Source organism: Rhinoderma darwinii, chromosome 11, assembly GCF_050947455.1.
Source record: "Rhinoderma darwinii isolate aRhiDar2 chromosome 11, aRhiDar2.hap1, whole genome shotgun sequence".
NCBI classification, from domain to species: Eukaryota; Metazoa; Chordata; class Amphibia; order Anura; family Rhinodermatidae; genus Rhinoderma; species Rhinoderma darwinii.
The window spans coordinates 37,821,519-37,843,587 of record NC_134697.1 but is presented as its reverse complement, the minus strand read 5'-3'; the positions used below and the strand labels follow the sequence as shown (position 1 = coordinate 37,843,587).

General features: G+C 40.8%; 1 protein-coding gene and 1 long non-coding RNA gene across 7 annotated transcripts in view; both read right to left on the bottom strand.

Annotated features, from left to right (window-relative positions):
• LOC142662878 (uncharacterized) overlaps positions 1 to 7,128 on the bottom strand; it is a 291,564-nt gene extending 284,436 nt beyond the window's left edge. For both annotated transcript variants that reach the window (XR_012851023.1, XR_012851020.1), the window contains exon 1: positions 7,015 to 7,128. This is a non-coding gene — a long non-coding RNA (uncharacterized LOC142662878). The remainder of the gene's footprint in view (positions 1 to 7,014) is intronic.
• Positions 7,129 to 14,649: 7,521 nt separating this feature from the next.
• Positions 14,650 to 22,069, bottom strand: part of FGFR2 (fibroblast growth factor receptor 2) — a 76,134-nt gene continuing 68,714 nt past the window's right edge. For all 5 annotated transcript variants that reach the window (XM_075841124.1, XM_075841120.1, XM_075841122.1 and 2 more), the window contains 7 exons: positions 21,440 to 21,550; positions 20,710 to 20,900; positions 20,243 to 20,365; positions 19,512 to 19,582; positions 17,664 to 17,801; positions 16,319 to 16,424; positions 14,650 to 16,205 (listed from right to left, as the gene is read on the bottom strand). In XM_075841124.1, coding sequence (XP_075697239.1) covers positions 16,038 to 16,205; positions 16,319 to 16,424; positions 17,664 to 17,801; positions 19,512 to 19,582; positions 20,243 to 20,365; positions 20,710 to 20,900; positions 21,440 to 21,550 — 908 coding nt within the window. In that variant the 3' untranslated portion in view covers positions 14,650 to 16,037. The remainder of the gene's footprint in view (positions 16,206 to 16,318; positions 16,425 to 17,663; positions 17,802 to 19,511; positions 19,583 to 20,242; positions 20,366 to 20,709; positions 20,901 to 21,439; positions 21,551 to 22,069) is intronic.

Genomic DNA, 22,069 nt, shown 5'->3' with positions numbered 1-22,069 from the left:
CATGCGACAGATTTGTTGAATATATTATCACTGCAATGAATCTGCTGCATGTGAATAAAGCCTTACATTGTATATAACATAGGTAAATCATTACTGTGGATATGAACATTACACAAGGACATGCATTGTTATACAACAAACGCAATGTGCATATAATGGCAGCAGGAGGAGGATTTGTCTCACATGTTCGTTCACTAGACTGGCATGATAGAGAAATATGAAGACAATTTTCCTTGGTGAATCCCCGTTACAATTGCGGTACCTTCCAGACCAACTCACGCCACGCTTGTCTGGTATTAATGTGAAATTTCACTTCTCCATTGGCTGCTTGTGGAGTTTGGAGAGAGAACATACAGTTCTGAGACAATAAACAATTAGGTTTGGGCTGTCTACAGCAGCAGGGTGAGGAGGAGTGTGTCTGAAATCCTCTTGTCTCTGGAAGTGAGAAGAATTCAATGCTTGCAAAATTCTTATGGATTAGCAGTTTTCCAGCAAGGGACTGAAGTGCAAATGTAACTTTAGCGCATTAAAGTGAATGGTTCGTGTTTGTTCAACCGATGAAAATACAGCAGGAAATTTCTGAACTAACCGTCTCCTAGTTTAGTATTATCACCTCCATATAGCGGCGGGGGGGGGGGGGGGATATAGGAATACAACAGCTGTCTGTATTCTGCTGATGGCAATGTTATAGAATTTGGAAGTCTCCACCGCTCTGAAAGTTATTATCATATCACTCACACTCATAAAGCGAGTTTATTATAATATGCCCCCTATTTATTGCCAGTGACGGCATTACCATTGCACCAGTGGATGTCCATAAATGTGTCATAAAGAATAAACAAATATACCAGGAAATTGCCACAAATTAGGGTATGTTCACACTCAGTGTTTTCAGACGTAATTCGGGCGTTTTACGCCTCGAATTACGCCTGAAAAAACTGCACCATTACGCCTACAAACGTCTGCCCATTGCTTGCAATGGGTTTTACGGTGTTCTGTTCCCACGAGGCTTAATTTCACGTGTCGCTGTCAAAATACGGCGCGTAAAAAGTCGCCCGCGAAAAAGAAGTGGCTGTCACTTCTTGGGATGTTTTTGGAGCCGTTTTTTATTGACTCCATTGAAAAACAGCTCCAATAACGGCCGTAAAATACGCCGCGAAAAACGCGAGTTGCTACAAAAACATCTGCAAATCAGGAGCTGTTTTCGCCTGAAAACAGCTCCATATTTTCAGACGTTTTTGGTCACTACGTGTGAACATACCCTTAAACTAAACTATTGTTTAGCATATGAATTCTCTACTGAAATCAATAGGTCTATATGGGTGCAGTCACACGCGGCATAGTCTGCTACATGTGACTGCACCCTAAGGGGACCTGTCATCTATCCTGACACTTGTATTTCCCAAAAATAAAAATTCTAAAATATATTTTCTTAGAACTCTGCATTGTGCCATTCCTCAGTTATTCCTCTAAGAAATGTATTACCATTTCCCTTGTCAATTTGCCATATATGTGTGAGATGGGAATACCCCTCTAAGGTATAATCATATGAACTGACCTTGGTTCTGGTATTGTATATATGTACTGAGCTTGGTTCTGGTACTGTATATATGTCAGAGCTTGGTTCTGGTGCTTTATATATAAGTACTGATCTTGGATGTGGTACTGTATTTATGTATGGTGCTTGGTTGTGGTACTGTATATATGTATGAGCTTTGTTCTAGTGCTGTATTTATGTACTGAGCTTTGTTGTGGTACTGTATATATGTACTGAGGTTGGTTCTGGAGCTGTAATTATATAGGATATATTTATAATAACAAAATTGCACGACAGATGGAGTTGTTTTCAATTTATTGTATATTAATGGGAACCTGTCTGGTAGTTTTAACCCCTTGAACCGCCACCATGCGGTAATACATGACCTGACAATATTTACAAATGTATGTTTTTTCCAGATGCAGCAAAATGTTTAAAATCAACTTTTAAAACGGCGCACACTATATGCTAATTACTCATTAAAGTGTCATGGGGCGGTGCTGCTATCCTGAAGAGTCACATAGTCCTAACTCCAAACCCACCTTTCCATGTTTTGATTGACATCCCCCTGGCTGATACAACTTTCTCGGATGCGCCATTGCCTTGTACTACTTGGGGGGCTGTGTGGCACTATACACAAGGGGGGCTGTGTGGCACTGTACACAAGGGGGGGGCTGTGTGGCACTGTACACAAGGGGGGAGCTTTGTGGCACTATACACATGGGGGAGCTGTGTGGCACTATATACAAGGGGCTGTGTCGCACTACTAAGGGGGGGCTGTGTGGCACAATCTACTGGGGGGCTTTATGGCACTATTTACAAGGGGGAGGGCTGTGGTGCAATCTACAGGGGTCTGTGTGGCACTATCTACTAAGGGGGAGCTGTGTGGCACTACATACAGTGGGAGCTGTATAGTGCTATATACAGGGGGGGCTTTATGGCGATATCTACAGGGGGCTATATGGCACCATCTACAAAGGGGTGGCGCTATCTACAACTGGGGTGTGACACTTTCTAGAGGTGGGGCTGTATAGCACTGTCTACAGGGGGACTGTATGGCACAATCTACAGGGGGCACTATATATAAGGGGGACTGCGTGGGGCACCTGGGGGGCCCAGTCAAGACTTTGCTATGGGTCCCAGTCTTTCCTATTTACGCCCCTGATCAAGCATATAACATAGTAACTAAGGTTTAAAAAAGTTAATGTAGTTCCACCTGATCTCCTGCAATGTTAAATCAGAGGAGGGCAATCAAAGGCATATGTATCACAGAGGCAACTCTCATGGCACCACCACGAATTGGCTTCATCACGGTTCCCGATGTGCAGTTTGAATTTTCAAAATGTTATACATTTCTACAGGCACAATAAAGGAATTTATAAAGGGTTTTCTGGAGTTAAAAAGTAGCAAATTCTGTCGCACACCATAGTTCTGCAATAATTTGCCACTATTTTTGTGCGGGTAGTCTTATTAAATCAGACCCAATAACTTTAGCAAACATGGAAGAGGGGATCTTGGTTGAAGGTAATGTCACTCTTCGGGTATATTCTCATCGAGAGGTCAAATTGGGGTTTATTGCCCTAATTACCGCAAAACCAGGTCAAAATACCCCACAATGTCAAGATTTCACGGAAATAATGCTAATAAACCGCCATGTTACATCACTGTGCGATTACAACCCTCTCCCCTGCATGGGATGAGACGTGGAAGGTAAGAATAAGTTTAAAAGCCTTTCTGTTTGGGGATGGAGGTGTAATGTATCAGCACCAAGAGGGGCGCCCCTCTTTTCTACACATGCTCCTCAGTATGGCCGCTTTCACATGGCAGTATTTTGGTCACAAATCTTTCCAATATACTTTTTCTCTGTGTAGGTTCCACTGCTGGTTTTGGCTCCCAAATACTGACCGCAATACTGCTGTGTGAAAGTTGCCTATAATTTACTGACTGATTGGACCCATGCACATGGCAGAGCCCTGTGCCTGGAACCTGTACAGCAGGGCAAGGAGACCGTGTGGTTCCTAAGTAAAGAGCCGTACAGCTTCCGTATGCTGCTGAACAGACTTCATGGGCCCCGTATGTACGGAGATATTCTCCCCTAGAAGTGATGCGGGAGTCCAATGGAGCATGCCATAACTTGTTTTTCATACGGAATCCAACTGAAAAAAACTCTGTATGCCTCTGTGTGAAATTGGAGGCATATGGAGGCACAGATGAGGCTTTGATTTCAGTTTTATTAGCCATTATTAGTGACCTTGTTTTGTATGTCTTGGGGAGTGCCATCATATAACATAGTTCAATACTATGTATTACCTACAATAACATGTAACCGATGCATAAATATTGTATAAATAATGTCTATTTGTGATTGTAATTCATAGTAAATACATCCACAAATTGTAATTTTGTATTGTTCGACACAGACATTTAGCCTAAAGTGGAAACATATGAGATAAAAACCAGATGACAGACAATTGATTAGTTATTCCATGGTACCTTTAAGCCAGGATCACACACACAGTTTTGATGCAGGTTTTGTGGCAGGTTTTGGTTGTTTTTTTGAGCCAAACACGAAAGTGGACACAAAAGAAAGGAGATACATCAGTCTTTTCTTTATAACTTTCCTTTGTTCTGGATCCACTTCTGGCTTTGGCTTGAAAAAAAATAAGACAAAAACTGGCACAAAAACAGCATCAAAATGGTGTGTGTGATCCTGGCCTTAGGGTCTATTTACACAGTGAGATAAAAGTGCAATTTTTGTTCAGGTAATCACCACCATAGAGCCCGATTTGGCCGCAATGTGTGAATAGACCGTTAGTACATTGCAATATAAACATTTACAACCATTCACAGACGAGAAAACACCAGATGAATAGGGAGAAAAAGCCCTGTTAGGCCATGTTCACATGTAGCGTAAACACTGCGGAATGTCCATCTGGATTTTAAGTGCGGAAATTATGCAGCGTATTACAGTAGCAGCAAAGTGGTTGAGATTTCAACAAATCTCATCCGCAGAATGTTAACTGTTGTTGCAAAAATGCAGCAGAATTGCAGCACAAAAAAAGGGTCCGAAATTCCGCAGTGTTTAATCTACGTATGAATTTACCCTTAGGCTACATTAAGATGAACCTGTCCAATTTGCGCGCGTAAAAAATGCAGTGTTTTTCCTACATTTCTTGTCCGTTGCGTATTGGCATCAGTGTGCTTTACGCGTGGCATAGGTTTATTAAGTCAGCGCAAGCACTTCATTATTATTTTTTTGCATTTTTTTCTCTGCTTTTCTATGTATTTGATGCGTGAAACACGGAGAACACACGGATGTCGTCCGTGTGCTCTCTGTGGTTTTCACGCACCCAAAGACTTCAATGGGCGACAAAGTGTGTGAAAACGCACCAATATAGGACATGCAGTGATTGAAAAACAACTCATGTGTGAATGGCCACATTGAATTGCATAGGTCCGTGTGCTGTGCGTGATTTCAACGAACAGCACACGGACGGGTATTACGCTGGTCTGAATGAGCCCTTAGGGTACGTTCACGCAGGGATGATTCACTACGTAAACACATACAGCTTATCTGCCCTGGTCGCCGCAGGGAATTACGACCGAAAAACCGCACCAAATTGTGATGCAGTTTTTCGTCTGGAATATCGGCTGTGGAGAACTGCATGTAAAAAGTTTCATACTTACCCGTAGCTATGGCGACGCATTCCTCTGCTGTCCTGCAGCCTAGCATCATAGGATGACATTTGGCTGCAGCGGGCACATGGTATGAAACGTCATCCCAGGAGGCCGGCCTGGATGAAGAAGCACAGAATTCGGGGTAAGTATAAGATTTTTGCTACGGAATGGCAGCTTTTCTTCTGCAAAAATTGCAACAGCTGCAATCTGTTGCGGGTTGAACCTCTCTATTGAATTCAATGGCGAAAACCCGTAACAAAAAAACAATGATCACGCAAATACAATTGACATGTTGCAGATTAAAAAAGCGCACCTCAGGTCAATTTCCAAGCGTTTTTTCCGCTTATCATTTATGCAGAGTGTGGATGAGATTTGTTCAAATCTCATCCACTCTGCTGCTACTGCATTAGGCCCCATGCACACGACCGTGCCCGCAATCCCGGCCCGCGATTGCGGGCACGGCCGGCCGCTGACTGACAGCCGCATTTTCGGGCCGTGCTCCCATACAAAGTATGGGAGCACGGCCCGCAAAATGCGAAAGAACGGACATGTTCCATAATTTCCGGAACATTTCCACGGCACTGACACCCTTCCGTAGTGCTACGGAAAGGTGTCAGTGTTCAATGAAAGTGAATGGCTCCGTTTTTTCGGACCGCAATTGCGGTCCGCAAAAACGGAGGTTTTTTGCTGTCGTGTGCATGGGGCCTTATGCTGTGGATTTTCCACAACGAAATCCATTGCGGAAAATCCACAGTATTTACACTACATGTGAACCCGGTCTTAAGTAGTCACACGTAGCAGATTTTGTTGCAAAAAATTTTTAGGACTGAAAAACAATTATATTCATCCAAATGGGTGCATAGAAAATTTCTGCAACAAAATCTGCCGCATGTGACTGCACACTAAATTAGCTGATTGTACTATAAACTTCAGGTTATGGCCTCCTTCTCACACACGTTTTTTTTTTTCGCTTTAAAACGCATTTAAAATGTGGCATGTGTTTCAAGTGGTTTTATAGCTTTTTTTTGCATTTGATTGTGTACCATTTTTTATTATGTGTAATTTCGTTCATGCATTTTTCCTGAAGCCTATTGAGAAAAACCTAAAAAAAAGCGTACCTAGAGAATGCTAGGTTTTAATGAAAACGCCACTGACCCCAAAAACAAAAAAACAAACGCTGTGTATGGGCGGTCAGATTTTATTCTAAACTTTAGACTGACAAAAATGTTTTTGACTAAAACAAAGAAGCACAAAAAAATGTGCGTGAAACTAACTTATAGCCAAATTCCGGCCCAAAGAGATCCAACACATCAGATCACAATTTCAACCGACTGACAAATATCGGTTAATTGTTTGCAACCAATTAGGTGCCCGTACACAATTCGGCTGAGCTACGGTAATCGCCTTGAAGCCGAAAACAGTGTGGCAAATACCTCACGCGGTTTGCTACAAATTGCACCACAACCACAACACGGCATTTGCCCTTGCATTCCACAGATAAGCCGCATTCTTTTAAGTCCTGACCCGCACCTGAAATAACATAGTAGCTCATATCACTTGTACTTTCTTTGATGAATAAAGTAAAAAAAGAATTTGCTTGAATTCCATGTCCCAACGCGTTTCATCATTTCAGCTATTGAACAGTGACTGGGGTTAAGCCAGGTTCTCCTCTCGCTGCCTCCATCGGATTGATAGGAGCAAGCACATGCAGGTAGTGACCAGGCAAATTGCCAGGAGTAATATTTTCCCAAGGATGATCTGTATTTGTAATGTAATATAAGAAAATAAAAGTTGCATACCCTGCATTCTTTGGACAGACAGTCTCTCCTGCTAATTACTTCTCCCATTCTCTGGTCCCAACACACCTGGTGGGCATGGAGTAGTAATATAACAAATGACCAACTGTGTCTTTCAGTTTGGTATTCATACACAGGACTGGAGTACAATACAGAATCTGTAGACCAAAAAAAGTAACTGTCTACAGTACAAAGCTCTTTCCATTTCCTTTGCCTGGCAGCATTATCACGTTTGTGAGATGCAGCAGGAAGAAACCTCAAGGCAGACAATGTGTGTAAAGGAATTGCTAACATCGGGATATGGGAATTCTTTTGTGCCCAGTGGGTATGTAGGGGTGCCACCTGGCTCTAGATTAGGCCTATAAAGAACAAACAGACCAAAAATAATAGTAAAAAATTGAATAAGAAAATGCAGCATATCTAGTAAATGACTAATTTATCATGTGGTTCCTTCATATGAACAGCTGCCATTAGATATGGGCAAAACTGACAGTCTGTTACACCTAGCGCAGGAGTTGAGGGGCAGAAAATGGCACAGGGCATTCTAAAAGCATCAAGGAGAATCCCTGTGTCAACTGCTTTTATCAAATTTAGAACATTTCGTCAACTACAATATAGTGACTGTACGTGTTCTCTCACTGTACATTGTAAAGGCTTTCCGTGTGTGCCAGTATGAGTTCTACGTTTTAGATGTTAGTGCCTGATCAGGTTTTGAGCCCCATTGGGGACAGGGACTGATGTAAAATGCGACAATCTTTGTATAGTACTGCATTATATGTTAGCGACGGGGGTGGGATTCAGACGGTTCTACTGAACTGGTTTCCTTCTGTATTCAATTGTATCCCGTAAGCTTGACAATGGCCTAGACGGGTGCAAAGGAGCCCTACTCAGCTCCCTGCCTCGCTAATTGGCACTTTCTGTGTGACGTAGGGGGTTCGATGTCAGAAGAGGCAAAGCCTTGCCTGAATTGCTAGAAGTTTGCCTGGGAACGAGGAATGGCGCGTTCTTAATCTGAGGGTCAATGGCAGCAGTATGAGGGTGAAGCATATGTGGCACAATTGTTAGGGGGCACAATGTGTACTATAAATATTTTCAGGGGGCACTATGTGGCAATAAGACATTCAGGGGGCGTTATATGTGGAATTAATATTTTTTTAGGGGGCACAATGTATAGCGATAAGATTTTGTGTGGGCACTGTTTGTGGCACTATATGTGTGAGGCACTAATATTTTTAGGGGGCACTATGGGTGGAATAGATATTTTCAGAGGACAATGTTTATGTCACTTTATTCAGAAGGCACCATGTGTGGCACTGAGATTTTTAAGGGGCACTATATTCAGGAGGCAGTGTGTGTGGCATTGCTATTTTCAGGGGTCACAGTGTGTGGCAGTATTATATTTAGTGGGCACACTCTGTGGTGGTAATATATTTAGGGGCACAGAGTATGGCACTATTAGGAGTCACTGAAAGTAAATGTTTATTCTGCCTCAGCAGTAGATTTATTAGTATATTATGATTTATTTATATTCCGCAATAATATATGGTATATTTGGAATTTTGTAACAATTATATTTGCTTATTAAAGGTATGAATAATTTTTCACAGCGTGCTACAGCCAAGTAGGGAACCTGTTTGAATCCCACCACTTGTTGGCGATATATAAGCAACAGGAATAAATACATTATTGTTTTTTTTTGGGTTTCCCCTGCTGCTGTCATGTTTGCTTACAGTAGTTTAAAAAAAATGGAAGGAAGAAAGATAAGAAAAAACATTGCCAGTGGGATAACCTATTACTGTAATGTCAAAATACATCTGCCTGCAGAGGGTGGTATTTTTTAATTGATGTATTTTTTTAAATTATTTTCACCTCTGATGCGGGTTTTCCCTTCTTAAAAGGTTTGTCCCTTAAAGGCTATGTACACCTTTAAAATCAGTTTGTTTTTTTCGAGCGGTTACCGATCACATCTAATTTCATAACTTGTATGTATTAGATTACAGGTGGATCCTGCATGTCAGTGTCACGCAGGACCCACTGTCACTGAACCCGTCAGTGCCACTGGAGTGACTGATTCAGGTTTCAGCGCACAATACAGCTGCTCTGTATACAGAATACAAAGCAGCGGTATCTCAAAAAGTAAACATATATTTTTTAATAAAAACTATTTAGAAAGTTGCACAAAACACCCCGATAGAAATTTTTTTAAAATTCAAAGGTGTACATAGCCTTTAATTCTGCTGCCCTTAGACAAGAACAAGTAATTCCAATATTCCCACAAAAATAAAACCTGATAGAACTTTTTTTTTCATTGTCTGTGGTTATAACAGATATGTTTTGGATTCTACTTCATTTTGAAATAGTCACTTTCAGGGGTGTAACAAGTAATCTTGGGACCCCATAGCAGAATCTAGAATAGGGCCACCCTTTGTTACAGCAGCAGAGCTCATGTTCAGAACTCAACAAATAAATACATACACAGATAGGCACATAAACAACATGTACAGATACACTATATGGCCAAATGTATGTAGTGACCCCTCCGAATTATTACGTTTAGGTGTTTCCGCCACACCCATTGCAAACAGGTCCATAAACCAAGCACACAGCCATGCAATCTCAATAAACAAACATTGGTAGTAGTATGGGTCATATTGAAGAGCTTAGTGACTTTAACTGGGCCACTGTCATAGGATGCCACAAGTTAGTTTGTGAAATTACCTGGTCAACTGTAAGTGCTAATATTTTGAAGTGGAAGCATCAAGGAGTAGTCGCCCACAAAGCAATAGACCACGCAAGCTCACGAGTGTCAAAGCGCATCACTCACTACAGAGTTCCAAACCGCCACTGATAGTGACATCAGCACAAGAACTGTATGTCAGGAGCTCCATGAAATGGGTTTCTACGATCGAGCAACTGTACATTACTCTGAGATCACCATGCACAATGCCAAGTGTCGGCTGGAGTAGTGTAAAGCACGCTGCCACTAGACTCTGGAGCAGTGGAAATCTGTTCTCCAGTATGATGAATCACCTTTTACTATCTGGCATTTTGATAGTGGAATCTGGGTTTTGCAGATACCACGAGAATGCTACCTCCTGAAATGCATAGTTACCAATGTAAAGGCCCTTCTACACTGGGCAGTTATCGGGCAGATAAGCGATCATAGAACACTCGTTGCCGATAATTGCCCTGTGTAAACAGGGGAACGATCAGCAGATGAACGAGAAAACTCTCATTCATCTGCTGATCGTATCGTTTTAAAAAATGAAATATTATCGTTGTCGGCAGAAAATCTCCCTGTGTAAACAGGGAGACACGCTGCCGGCATGATAACGTATGGGGGTGAACGACAAGAGTAATGACCGCTCGTCCCCATACATAGCTCCTTGTGACAGGAGCAAATAAGCTCCGATCAACGAGCTGTCTCATTGATCGGCGCTCGTTGCACCGGCCAAATTTGGCTGTTGTAATAGGGCCTTAATACTTGCTGGAGGAGAGATAATGGTCCGTGGCTGGCTTTCGGTCTTTGTCTCGACCTCTTATATCCAGTGAAGGATAACGTTAATGCTTCAGCGTGCAAAGACATTTTGGTCAATTGTATTCATCTAAGTTTGCAGAAACAGTTTGGGGATTGCACTTTCCTGTTCCAGCATGATTGTGCCCCAGTGTACAAAGTGAGGTCCATAATGACATGATGTGATAAATTTGGTAAGGCTGTACTAGAGTGGCTGCACATGGCAGCCCTGTCCTCAACCCCATCCAACAACTTTGGGATGAATTAGAACGCCAATTGTGAGCCAGACCTTCTTGTTCAATATCGGTGCCTAACCTCACAAATGCGCTTTTGGCTGAAATGGGCACAAGTTTCCACAGACACACTCCAAAATGTTGTGTAAAGCCTTCTCAGAAAAGTGGAGGCTATTATAGCCGCAAAAGAGGGCCCAACTTTATAATAACAGATATAGTTTTGCAATTGGATGTTTAACAAGCACATAAAAGGTGTGATCGTTAGGTGTCCACATACTTTTGACCATATAGCATATATGTATACAAATACATTAACATAAATTAGGTGCCTACATGCACTCACAAACAATATAAAGACTCATACATACATTAGTACATATACCTACACGCGCACATATGTGTATACACAAATGAGTGCACGACTTCCATGTGCACATGCCCTGCAGTAGACTAGTCAGGTTTGGTCCCTGTCACAGCATGTTTGTATATCGGTTTTAGAGGGTAGCGCTTGTAGACGCTATTAAAATGGAAGGTAGAAGCGTGAAAAATAGTTTAATTCATTTGCTGGACAATCTTAGTGATTTATAATTGTAGAATACCCCTTTAAACAAACCCATGGATAGCAGTGGGGAAGAGGAGCAGTAGTGTGCACATACCTTTACTTGTTGATTTCACAAATAGTCTTAGATCGGATTTAATAAGAGTACTAGTCAGCCTGCCAGGTGAACGTGTCTAGACAAGCTGCCCGCTCTCCCTCCCTGCAGAAACCTAGAAGCCATTCCATAAATCCTCATTTTCTTCTCTGGTCTTCGGAGTTGCTGGGAGTAAACTTGCTGGGTCTGTAGGGAGGGAGAGGCTCAATATAGAACAATAGATAAAGTTTGAAGAAACAAGCACTAGGCTTGCATCACCATCGAGTTATAAACTGAAGACAAATTGCATCAAGGAATGGAGCCAACAAGCGAATACAGTATCTAACATATAAAAAGATGTCTCATTTAGGCCGAATTCACACATGCAGTTTTTGATGCAGCTTTTTTTTTTTGCCAAAGTCAGCAGTGAATTGAAAAAGGGATAAAGTATAAAGGAAAGACTGATAGATCTCATCTTTTTTTGTATCCACTTCTGTGTTTGGCTAAAAAAAACAAATCTGCAATGGGGTAGTGGAGGGGTTAGTTGTAAATAATCATTTTATATGGTCTGGTGGTGTAGGGCACCCCCTAAAACTTGAACTTGCCGTGATTGTAGTTTTGGTAAAATGGGACAGATTTACTATTCAAACGGAGCCAGAATTCTGTCGTAGATGCCGTGTGCCCTTTTTTTTAATTTTTTTACGGTTTGACCCTTTTTTTTTTAGTACACTCAAAAAGAGGGAGTGACTTATCGAGGCCAGGGTGTCAGCTAGCAGAAATAGCGTGGCTTAAAATACGACACTGTGCGCCAAAAATTCTGTGCAAAAAAACTGGAACTATGCCAACCAAGAGGTGGTATAAAGGGAAGAAAAGTGTCTAGCATGTCTAGCTAGATGGAGCAAATTTATCAGAAATGTGCGCAACACTGATAAATGGAATGCATTTTCTGACTGCCTTGTCTTAGTTCACACGGTCTAAAACTTAGACAGCATTAGTAAATCTGCCTCACTATACAAATGCTGGATTTCTGTATCCGGCCCATAGCATAACAGGGAAATGGTTATATGGCGATTCTATGTGGGTGGAAAGGCCACAAAAAGAAGTGTCGGTGGAGAACACCAGTGGCATAGTAATAATGGGTGCACAGGTTGCACTTGTAAGTCTAAGGGTATGTTCACACGGCAGCGTCCGTAACGACTGAAATTACGGGGATGTTTTCAGGAGAAAACATCCCCATAATTTCAGCCGTAACGGCATGTGCAGGCGCTTGAACGCCGCGTCCATTACGGACGTAATTGCCGCTGCTTTTCATTGGAGTCAATGAATAACGGCTCCAAATACGCCCAAAGAAGTGACAGGTCACTTCTTTGACGCGGGCGTCTATTTACGTGCCGTCATTTCACAGCGGCGCGTAAATATACGCCTCGTGTGAACAGACAAACGTCAGCCCATTGCTTTCAATGGGCAGATGTTTGTCAACGCTATCGAGGCGCATTTTTCGGATGTAATTCGGGGCAAAAACGGCCAAATTACGTCCGTAATTAGTGCGTGTGAACATACCCTTATACAAACTGGAGATATGACAACATGCAATTCTAAGGACTTGTGTATATGGCAAAGACGTGTGAACTGACCCTGTAAAACACCACAAGGAGACCCTACAGGTCCATATTATGGAATTCATTCAAAAAAATCTTCTCTGTGCAGACTAGGGATGTGCATTACAGATCAAACACGGCTGTGTGATGCCATCTAATGTGCGACATCAATGCCAGAAAGAATGATTGGTGCAGGAGCTTTGCGTTTTGTCACACTTAAGTAAAGGGATAGGTTTTCCCTCTGTTACACAGGAACGACGAATGTAGGATATTGCTGTCACTGTGTGTGTGTGTATATATCCTCCAAACTAAATTACTCTTAGGCCAGATTAATAAATGCAGCTTTTTTTTCTATGGAGATGTCAATACAACTATATTTTCCCTAGAACAGTTACAATGGTTTCATTGATTTCTATGGGGAGAATTTTGCAATAATGACTTCCCTACCTGCAATGCAGGACTATAGGCTTTAAAAATGTAGGCCAAATGTACACACAGTGGAAGGCATTTATTAAGACTGGCCAGTTTTAATAGAAAGAAAGTTGGAGTAAAATGCAGGGTTTGCCTCTTAATAAATATGTCATCTTTCAACCGAATGTGCACCACAACCACGACCGTGCGCCATCCTCTTCCTCCTCCTTCTCATCGGAGATACTGTAAAATAAAAAAGGAGTATACTCCCCTCACCGCTCCTCTTCCCCCCCCCCCCCCTCCAGGTCCCCTCTGGCTCACTCCGCATGCAGCGTCACATATAATGTCCTGATGCTGCCCGGCGCCCGGGCCTTGTGTGAGCCACTGGATGCTAAGGGAGCCTGAGGGGACTGGGAGAGTAGAAGGAGCGTTGATGTGAGTGTAGAAAGGGTAACAAATTCCCCTTAGTGGCTTTTCCTTGCAGAATCCACACCCAAAATCTTTAACTGAAATACAATACAACGAATGTATATGGGATTTCACAAAACCCTATACACACTGCCAGCGTTGGACTGGGGTCCCTTGGGCCCACCAGAGAGAATGACACCCACCATCTCTACAGAATACGTGCACAGCCACTTCGTGTTATCATTGTACACATAGGACATATCGTCAATAAGGTCTAATAGGTTATTTGTGAATCACCAATAAGAAATAGACCCTAGTGGCAAGTGCTTGGCTGATTGATCAACTGTCTGCAATATGGAACAGGCACAATAGATTCCGTCCCTCAGTCAATCCCTAGCTGAGGGACAGAACGTACTGTGCCTGTTCCATATTGCAGACAGTTGATCAATCTAAGTCCTGTCCCTTTTTTCAATCCCTTTCTCAATATTTACTAGAATTGAAGGTTCTGTCCCTCAGTCAATCCCTAGCCGAGGATGGAGGAAACCAGGAGGAGATGAACCTTTTTTCTTTCAGGAGTTTAGGGAGACTTTTCGCATACTGATAAATACTGTAGGTACAGGTTTCTGTTTTTCTCCTCATTTTAGATCTAGTGTCCTTTAAAGGACTGTGTCAATGTGAAGATGGAAATCAATGCTATACAACCATCTGTTTGCAATTAAACAAATATTTTTGGATAACAAAAAAGGGTAAATTCAAAAGGTTATGGAACGTAAAGTAGAACGTGTTGTAAGAACACTGAAACCAATACTACATTTTCACATAAGTTATTCTCACGAGTAAAACAAGTTTTTACATATGAACTTTATTTCAGACATTTCTCAGAGAAGTGAGTTTGACACAACAAAATTCTGACATCAGTAGCCTCACGTGTGGTCCATAGTCCACCAAAGGGCTGTACTTAGCAGTTCATTGTTTCCGTATTAGTGAAAAGGTCTTTATTACTTAAGGCTATGTACCCCCTCGGTACAGCATCCATTTGGTGTGAATTAAAAAATGGTTGATTTCGGATTTGGAATGATATAATTAATGTGTTATCACAGTCTACATGCTTAGTTTTACCTCATTTCCATTCACAAAAGTGTTAGAAATATGGTAGGAACTAAATCATAGAGTAGCAACGAGTCTTTTTATTTATAAACTCAACATATCCTTGGTCTTTTCCACCATTATTCACAAAATACATTTCATTTGCATCGAAAAGAAACAAATAGACTTTTTTCTTTAAAGAAAGATCCATTCCTTTCTATTTATAGCATAAATATCATATAAATCTTTTATTACAATAAGGCCTTTAATCTTTAGATCTCATATTATTCAACATAGTTGGGTTGTTTTTTTACGCCATGTCAACCACTGGCACAAAGTCCTTAAATCTGGAAGGGTTTGTGGAATTCTCAGGGCACAAAGGGAAATATAAAAAAGTTGACCCTGTTTTACTTACATTTTTAGAACATCCACCCGACCATTTTTTTGGGGGGGGGCCGTCCCAAATTTTGTATAGTTTAATACTTAAAAAAAAAAAAAAAAAAAGAGGAATTCAAAATCCCAAATATCTATTTTGTCCATCCATTCTCTGCTAGAAAGGAGCATTGCACAAAACTGGCACTCCGGTCCAGCACAGAAGGGTTTCTTCGCTCTTTATTAGTTTTTTTAATCAATACAAAAAATAGTTCATTGTAAATATAATATATATTTATATATTTATACATATTTTGAATATATTTACATTTATATCCAACAGCGATAAGGCTGCATATGTGCTCTGGTGAAGGATGGAAGGGGCTAGGGTGCTGGAATATATTTTCTCAGAATATTACAAAATTAACAAGAAAGGCAAGAAAATAAGTGTATCAGCCTTGAGTCTTTAGAAATCCATCTTGGAGCAACCGCGTAGCTGGCTTTGCCATGCCTGACATAGCTTCCTGTCACTGACCAGGCACATTCTTCCTGCTGTCTCTTTGCATTCATTATCCACTTGGCGTTCATGCTTCTTACCAGCTGTTTTATGTCCACAGAATTGCAAGAGAAAAACACTGGATTCTGCCCGGTGTTCTCTTACCAACATGTGTGTCCACTTTCACGGAAAGGTCCACATTCTTTGGCGTTCTGCAGAATAAGTCAGTGCTATTGGTAGCGCTCTTTAGAGCTGGACTGCAGAACGCAAGGTGCCTCATGTATTTACGCTGCCATTTACATTTTGGAATTTGGGGAGGCAGGGTTCATGTGGCATGGGGTCAGGGGAAAACACAGAATCGTCACCGGATGAAGAAGCAGAACATGAGGAGTCAGGGAAACTTGGAGAATATTGCTCCAAAGGGACACTGAGGTCGAGGTACTCCTGTGACAGGGGTATAGAGAATGGTATTAATATAATGTACAATATGCATTTGATTATTGAGGGATCTAGAGAATCTGATCAACGCAGACAAAACAGGTCTTCTTTCTACTAACCTCATTGCTGGTTAGTGTGAGTATTCGGTCCAAGTCCTCCACCAGCTGTTTGAAAGTAGGCCTATGTGAAGGAATGGCGTGCCAACAGTCTCTCATCATCATGTACCTGCAGAGAAAAGGGAGCACCATTGTAAGGTCTGGAAGTCAGACAGCACACACTCCAAAAGGACATATTATACCTTCTTAGACCAATAAATTATATGCATGTGCCAAGGATGGTAATATATTAGGATATGCTAAACAAAGTTTAGTAAAACGATATACAAGCAAGACAGATATAACAGATGTAACTGTGGGTTAAGGCTTAACAACCATCATTAATCAGGATGATTTACTAGAAGACAAACTGACAGCAGAAAAGATAAGTAGAAACTTTTCTTCACCACATGGGGAAATGTTTAAAGGGTCTACTTGGCTAAATTCTTTATCAGTCCTGAAACTGAATGGAAATAATATCATATAGTCTATGTAGTGTATGAATACTGCGCAGGCAGACATGCATGTAAAAACCCTACAAGCAATGGTTGATGGCCATCTAAGATTGGTGACCAGGTATACTATGATCTTGGGACACAGGTGAAGTCTGCTTTTATTCCCCTTTTCCCACAATCTCATGAAAAGGGGCGTATAAGTATATGGGTACAAGCAAAAGTAGCATTATTGGTTCAGTCAATTAGGGATGAGGTGGGCAGGGCAATTCATATACAATGGAGACCGACACTAGAGTATGGTCAATTGTAGGTGAACTCTACTGCCTATTTGATACTACTTGATGGCAGTATGTGGCACTACAGAGGAAACTATATGCTACATCATTTGACAGTGTTGTCAGGACAATGTGCTGCATGGGACAACTGTCAAGCACAGATGTATGGGAAAAATTGTCATGATATATATTGGTGTGTACTGTACTGGTACCATGAAGAATGGCACATGGGTCATAGTAGTGGATAAGACTTACCCCAGCACCATTAGTGATGGCACCTTTGAGGTTTGCGCACAATAAATAACATTCGCCAAAGAAATCTGCTCTCCATAACTTTTAATAACCTCCTGGATTCCTTTGCTGCCTGGCCCAAAAATAGGTAGGTCTGAACAGGGAAAGGACCCCTACTGTACCCCTAGCACATTTTTACTAATTCCTTTCATAAATGGATCACCAAAAGGAAAGTCAGATCTGTACAAACCAGTAACTGGGTCATAAATTCCAACAGTGATGGATAAAGTGCTAAGTGTCACAGTAAGATGGATTTCCCCATAATTTATGTAAATAATTTGAGTCATGAAACAAGGACTTAATGATAAATTGCTATATCCCTAGCTTTCTTATCATACAACCACTTACAGTTCATTGGTGCAGTTGGCTGGCTTGTCCATGCGATGACCCTCTTTCAGTAGCTTGAAGAGTTCCTCAACGGGTATTCCAGGATATGGAGAACCTCCCAGAGTAAAAATCTCCCACATTAACACACCAAATGACCAGCTATAAAGAGAAGGATAAGAGACGTAATTAAACAAACATAGTAATAATGATTACTTTTGGTAGGATAGAATCTTTTTTAGAGAGTGTTTTATACCATGGTCTATATTACAGGGGTGTTTTAACTGTTCAATGTACTTATTGTGCAGGGACCAGGAGCATACAATTGTATGTATATCTGGTGCCAATTCTCTGTACAGTGCCAAGTATCCTTACTGCAAAATAAATGGTAGCCTCCTCTGCCCTTATATAAACCACAGTAATCATTGCTACATGAGTTGTGAACAACCGCTTGGCGCCGCGACCATTTTTTATTTTTTTCAGTTTTTGTTTTTTCCTTCCCGCCTTCCAAAAGTCATAACTTTTTTATTTTTCCTTCGACATACCCACATGAGGGCTTGCTTTTTGTAGGACAAGTTGTAGTTTTTTTTTCTTTGTTTTGGTTTTTTCTTTTCAACAAATTTTATTGAACAGTTTTACATTTAGGTAGAAGACATAAATCAAAAACAGATAAAAATAATATTAAATATAAATCATTTCACTCAGTGAATTATAATGTTGTTATAAAAACAAAATGACAAACATTCGTGAATGTAATGACAGTAAATGCAGGATCAATATATGAAAAGGAAACATCCTATAAAACAAGAGACAGAGAAGGGGGGAATAGAAGGGTTGGGAAGAATACAGCGGAAAGCTGGGAATGGTAAGGGGGGTGAGCCGGTCAGAAATCTAGAATGAAAAAAAAAGTCGCTGGACTTAATAAGCAGTGATCATAGTGGCAGGTAAGTGAGGGTATGCGTAGCTAATCCAGGGTAACCAGAGCGACTGAAAACCAGCAACCCTATCTAGTAAGATTCCTGTAAGTTTTTCGTTCACAAACATCTGGTCCATTCTAGTTTTAACCCCTGCAAAAGTTACTGTACGACAAGTTGTAGTTTTTAAGGTCACCATTAAAAACTGCCATTCCTCCATTGTTTTTATGGTTTTGTTGTTATGGCGTAAAAAAGACATGTTAACTTTATTCTGCAGGTTAATTCGATTACAGAGGTACAAAATGTATATAGCTTTTTGGGGTAGACACAACTCTGATCACTTTTTATTCCAGCAAGATGAACAAAAATCAGCAATTGTGAATTTATTTTCTTCCTACGGCACGGGACTCTAACGAGTCATCCTTTGAGTGCTGGTACAATATACTGCAATACCTATGTACAATACACTGCAATACCTATGCTGCTACGTCTGCCATTAGCTTCCCGCGATCGTCGTGGCTTAGATGCTGCGGTTGCTGTTGTCTGCAGTATTGAAGTGGTTAAATGGCTGGGTTCGGCGCTATCTCCGATCCCGGCCATGGCAGCGAGGTTACAGCAGACACCCATTAAGTACGGAGCAACTCAACCTGTGAGCCCGCTCCCTACTCCCCCTTGGCGGCTGTGGTGTACAAAAGGACAAGTACTGTAATTTGATCAAAAAGTTAAATACCAAATAGGTTCACTGCTCCAATAAAACAAATTACATTTTGTAACGTTACTCAATTCATAGTACTACTTTCGCATCCTAAGACCATGACCTTAATACTATTGTGTCATTATAAGAATGTTGTTTTGTACACCGAGCAACCTAAAGGAGGTTGAGACCCAATTATCAGAAACTTCAACACCCATGAGTTCATGTCTACCAAATGAACAGCAGTTATGCGTCACAACTTACACATCACTCTGATGAGTGTAAACCCGATCAAAAAGTGCTTCTGGTGCCATCCATTTCACAGGGAGTCGGCCCTGGGTAAAGAAAATACATTTTAAAAAAGGATGCAGAATCCTAATCACAGCTTTACTAAGATTAACATTTATAAATGGGGGAATGTTGAACAAAGGGCAGTTGTTTCTATGTATTTTTGTTCATTTTTTTTTGCCTCTGGTGACATGTATCAAAGCTATTTCTTGTAAGATAAGATCTGACCCACAAGTAGAGATGCTACGTTCTTTGAAATATATTACGGTAAGGTGTTCAGCTATTTTAGAAACTCCCATAGGAGGTTGAATGATATGGAGTTGTGCCTACACGCCCACTATGGTTTAGAAGGAACGAGTACTCTGTTCTAGTGATCGTGAAGACAATGATCAAACATGGATAAAACGATTTCAGATCATGAAAATAAAATAATCATTGGTGTCAGTGGTTAAGGTTCTGTTCACATCATCGTTGTGGTCCGTTGCGTCAGGGCTTCCCGTGCTTTTGATGTCATGATTGGCATAATCTGCAACAGTATGCCAATGTCAAAAGCACCAGATCCCAAACAGGTAACCAGACAGACCCCATTCATAGTCAATGTGATCTGTCATACCTTTCATGGCTCCTTTATGAACAGAAAACCTGACCGGACCGTAGTGAATACAGGAATTATTTAGGAAGTATTCTTACCCTTCTGCACAACTTACATTTGTGGTTTTCTTATAATAATCTATATTGTTGACATCTCTTGCCAGACCAAAGTCAGCGATCTTCATGACATTGCTCTCAGTTACCAGCACATTCCTAGCAGCGAGGTCCCGGTGTATACACTTTTGGAAAAATAAATATATGGTAGAATTACAACATGGGAGTCCATGTGCTAAGAAAATAAGATCTTAATATCTCCCCTCTCTATTATTAGATGTCTCCTCACTAACCTAACCAATAATGGAAATAGAGGAGAACAACCCCTTTAGAATAAAATACTGTATCCTTTGTATCTAGTTCAGAGACATCACTCATTTTAGATATATACAGTAGTTTGCTTAACAGAACAGATTACAATTACACATTATTAAAGTAATAACCATACTCGGCCAGCAGTCCTCTATTACAAAACTGAGGAGCCATGAAAAGAGAGTACGCCCAATGCAGTTATCTCCCTTTAATATACCTTCTGTGACGCCAAGTATTCCATGCCCCTGGCCAGCTGATACGTGCATGATACCAAGTCTTTGAAAGTCATCTGCTCTCCAGGTACCCTATTAATGTCATATGAGTATTCCATCTCAACCGGTCGACGGGCTCTGAGGTACTCTCGTAGATTCCCTTTAGCAGCATATTCTACAATTACATACAAAGTACCTGCAAAGACATAGCATTGCTGATGAAGTATAATATAATATATACACACACACACACACACACACACACACACATACATATATATACACACACACATATATACACACACACACACACACACACACACACACACACATATATATATATACACACACACACACACATTTATATATACAAACACACACACACACACACACATACACAAGATTTCAAGTGCCTTTTAAGCTGAGTGCGTGGTGTCTAATAACTGAAAAGGACCTACTACCCACTTGAAAAAGGCAGACAGGCGCTAAGCTCACTAATTAAATTGCATGCTAATAACAGGACTATGGTAACACTAAAAGGCAGCAAGAGTTACCATTAGACTCAGACTGCTACATGTATTTAATGTTTACAGCAGGTGGTCATTAAAAGGGCGAACTTCCTTCTCATGTCCTAAAGGGCGTTTTATCTCTTTCACCTAGTAGTGACCTGGATGACCTGCAACCGCTCCTTTCATTACTACTGAAAATTAAAGACCTATAGTTGTTAAAAGTTACCTCCTTGGGTGCATGCACCCAGCAAGTTAATGATGTTCTTGTGCTTTCCAATCATTTTCATCATCTCCATCTCAGAGACTAGGTCTGCCAGGTCTTTCTCAGTAGCATCATCTGTACGCGTTAAAAAAGGTATATATGTAGGTATTATTACAATACATAACTCAATAAAAAATATATATATTTTAGACTCCATTACCAAATAAATATACTTTTTTTCTTTTCCAGATCACCTTTCCCTGGACTTTAAAAGGGATTACAAAATAGTATATTATATGCGAAATTAAAATCACTATACTGGAAACGTTTTTCTAATAAGCTATTCAAGGTAAATAGGTGTCTGTTCACATTGCAGTTTTTAACAGTTTTCTAATCTGTTGGGTTTCTAGTGTTTTTGACAACAAGAATAGAACAGTCTGCAGTATTCCTGCCATCAAAACTTCAGGAACCGTAAAGGAAACCTGAAAGATCCCTTTATAAGACAATAGGATCCATCAGGATTTATTGGAATTCAATTAAAAATGGATACATCATACCGGTCATAATGGTAATGTGAACAAAGGAAAGATAGCGAAACATTCTGGTGTATAACAATGTATTTTTTGGTCTGAAACATGTCTCAGTTATATATGA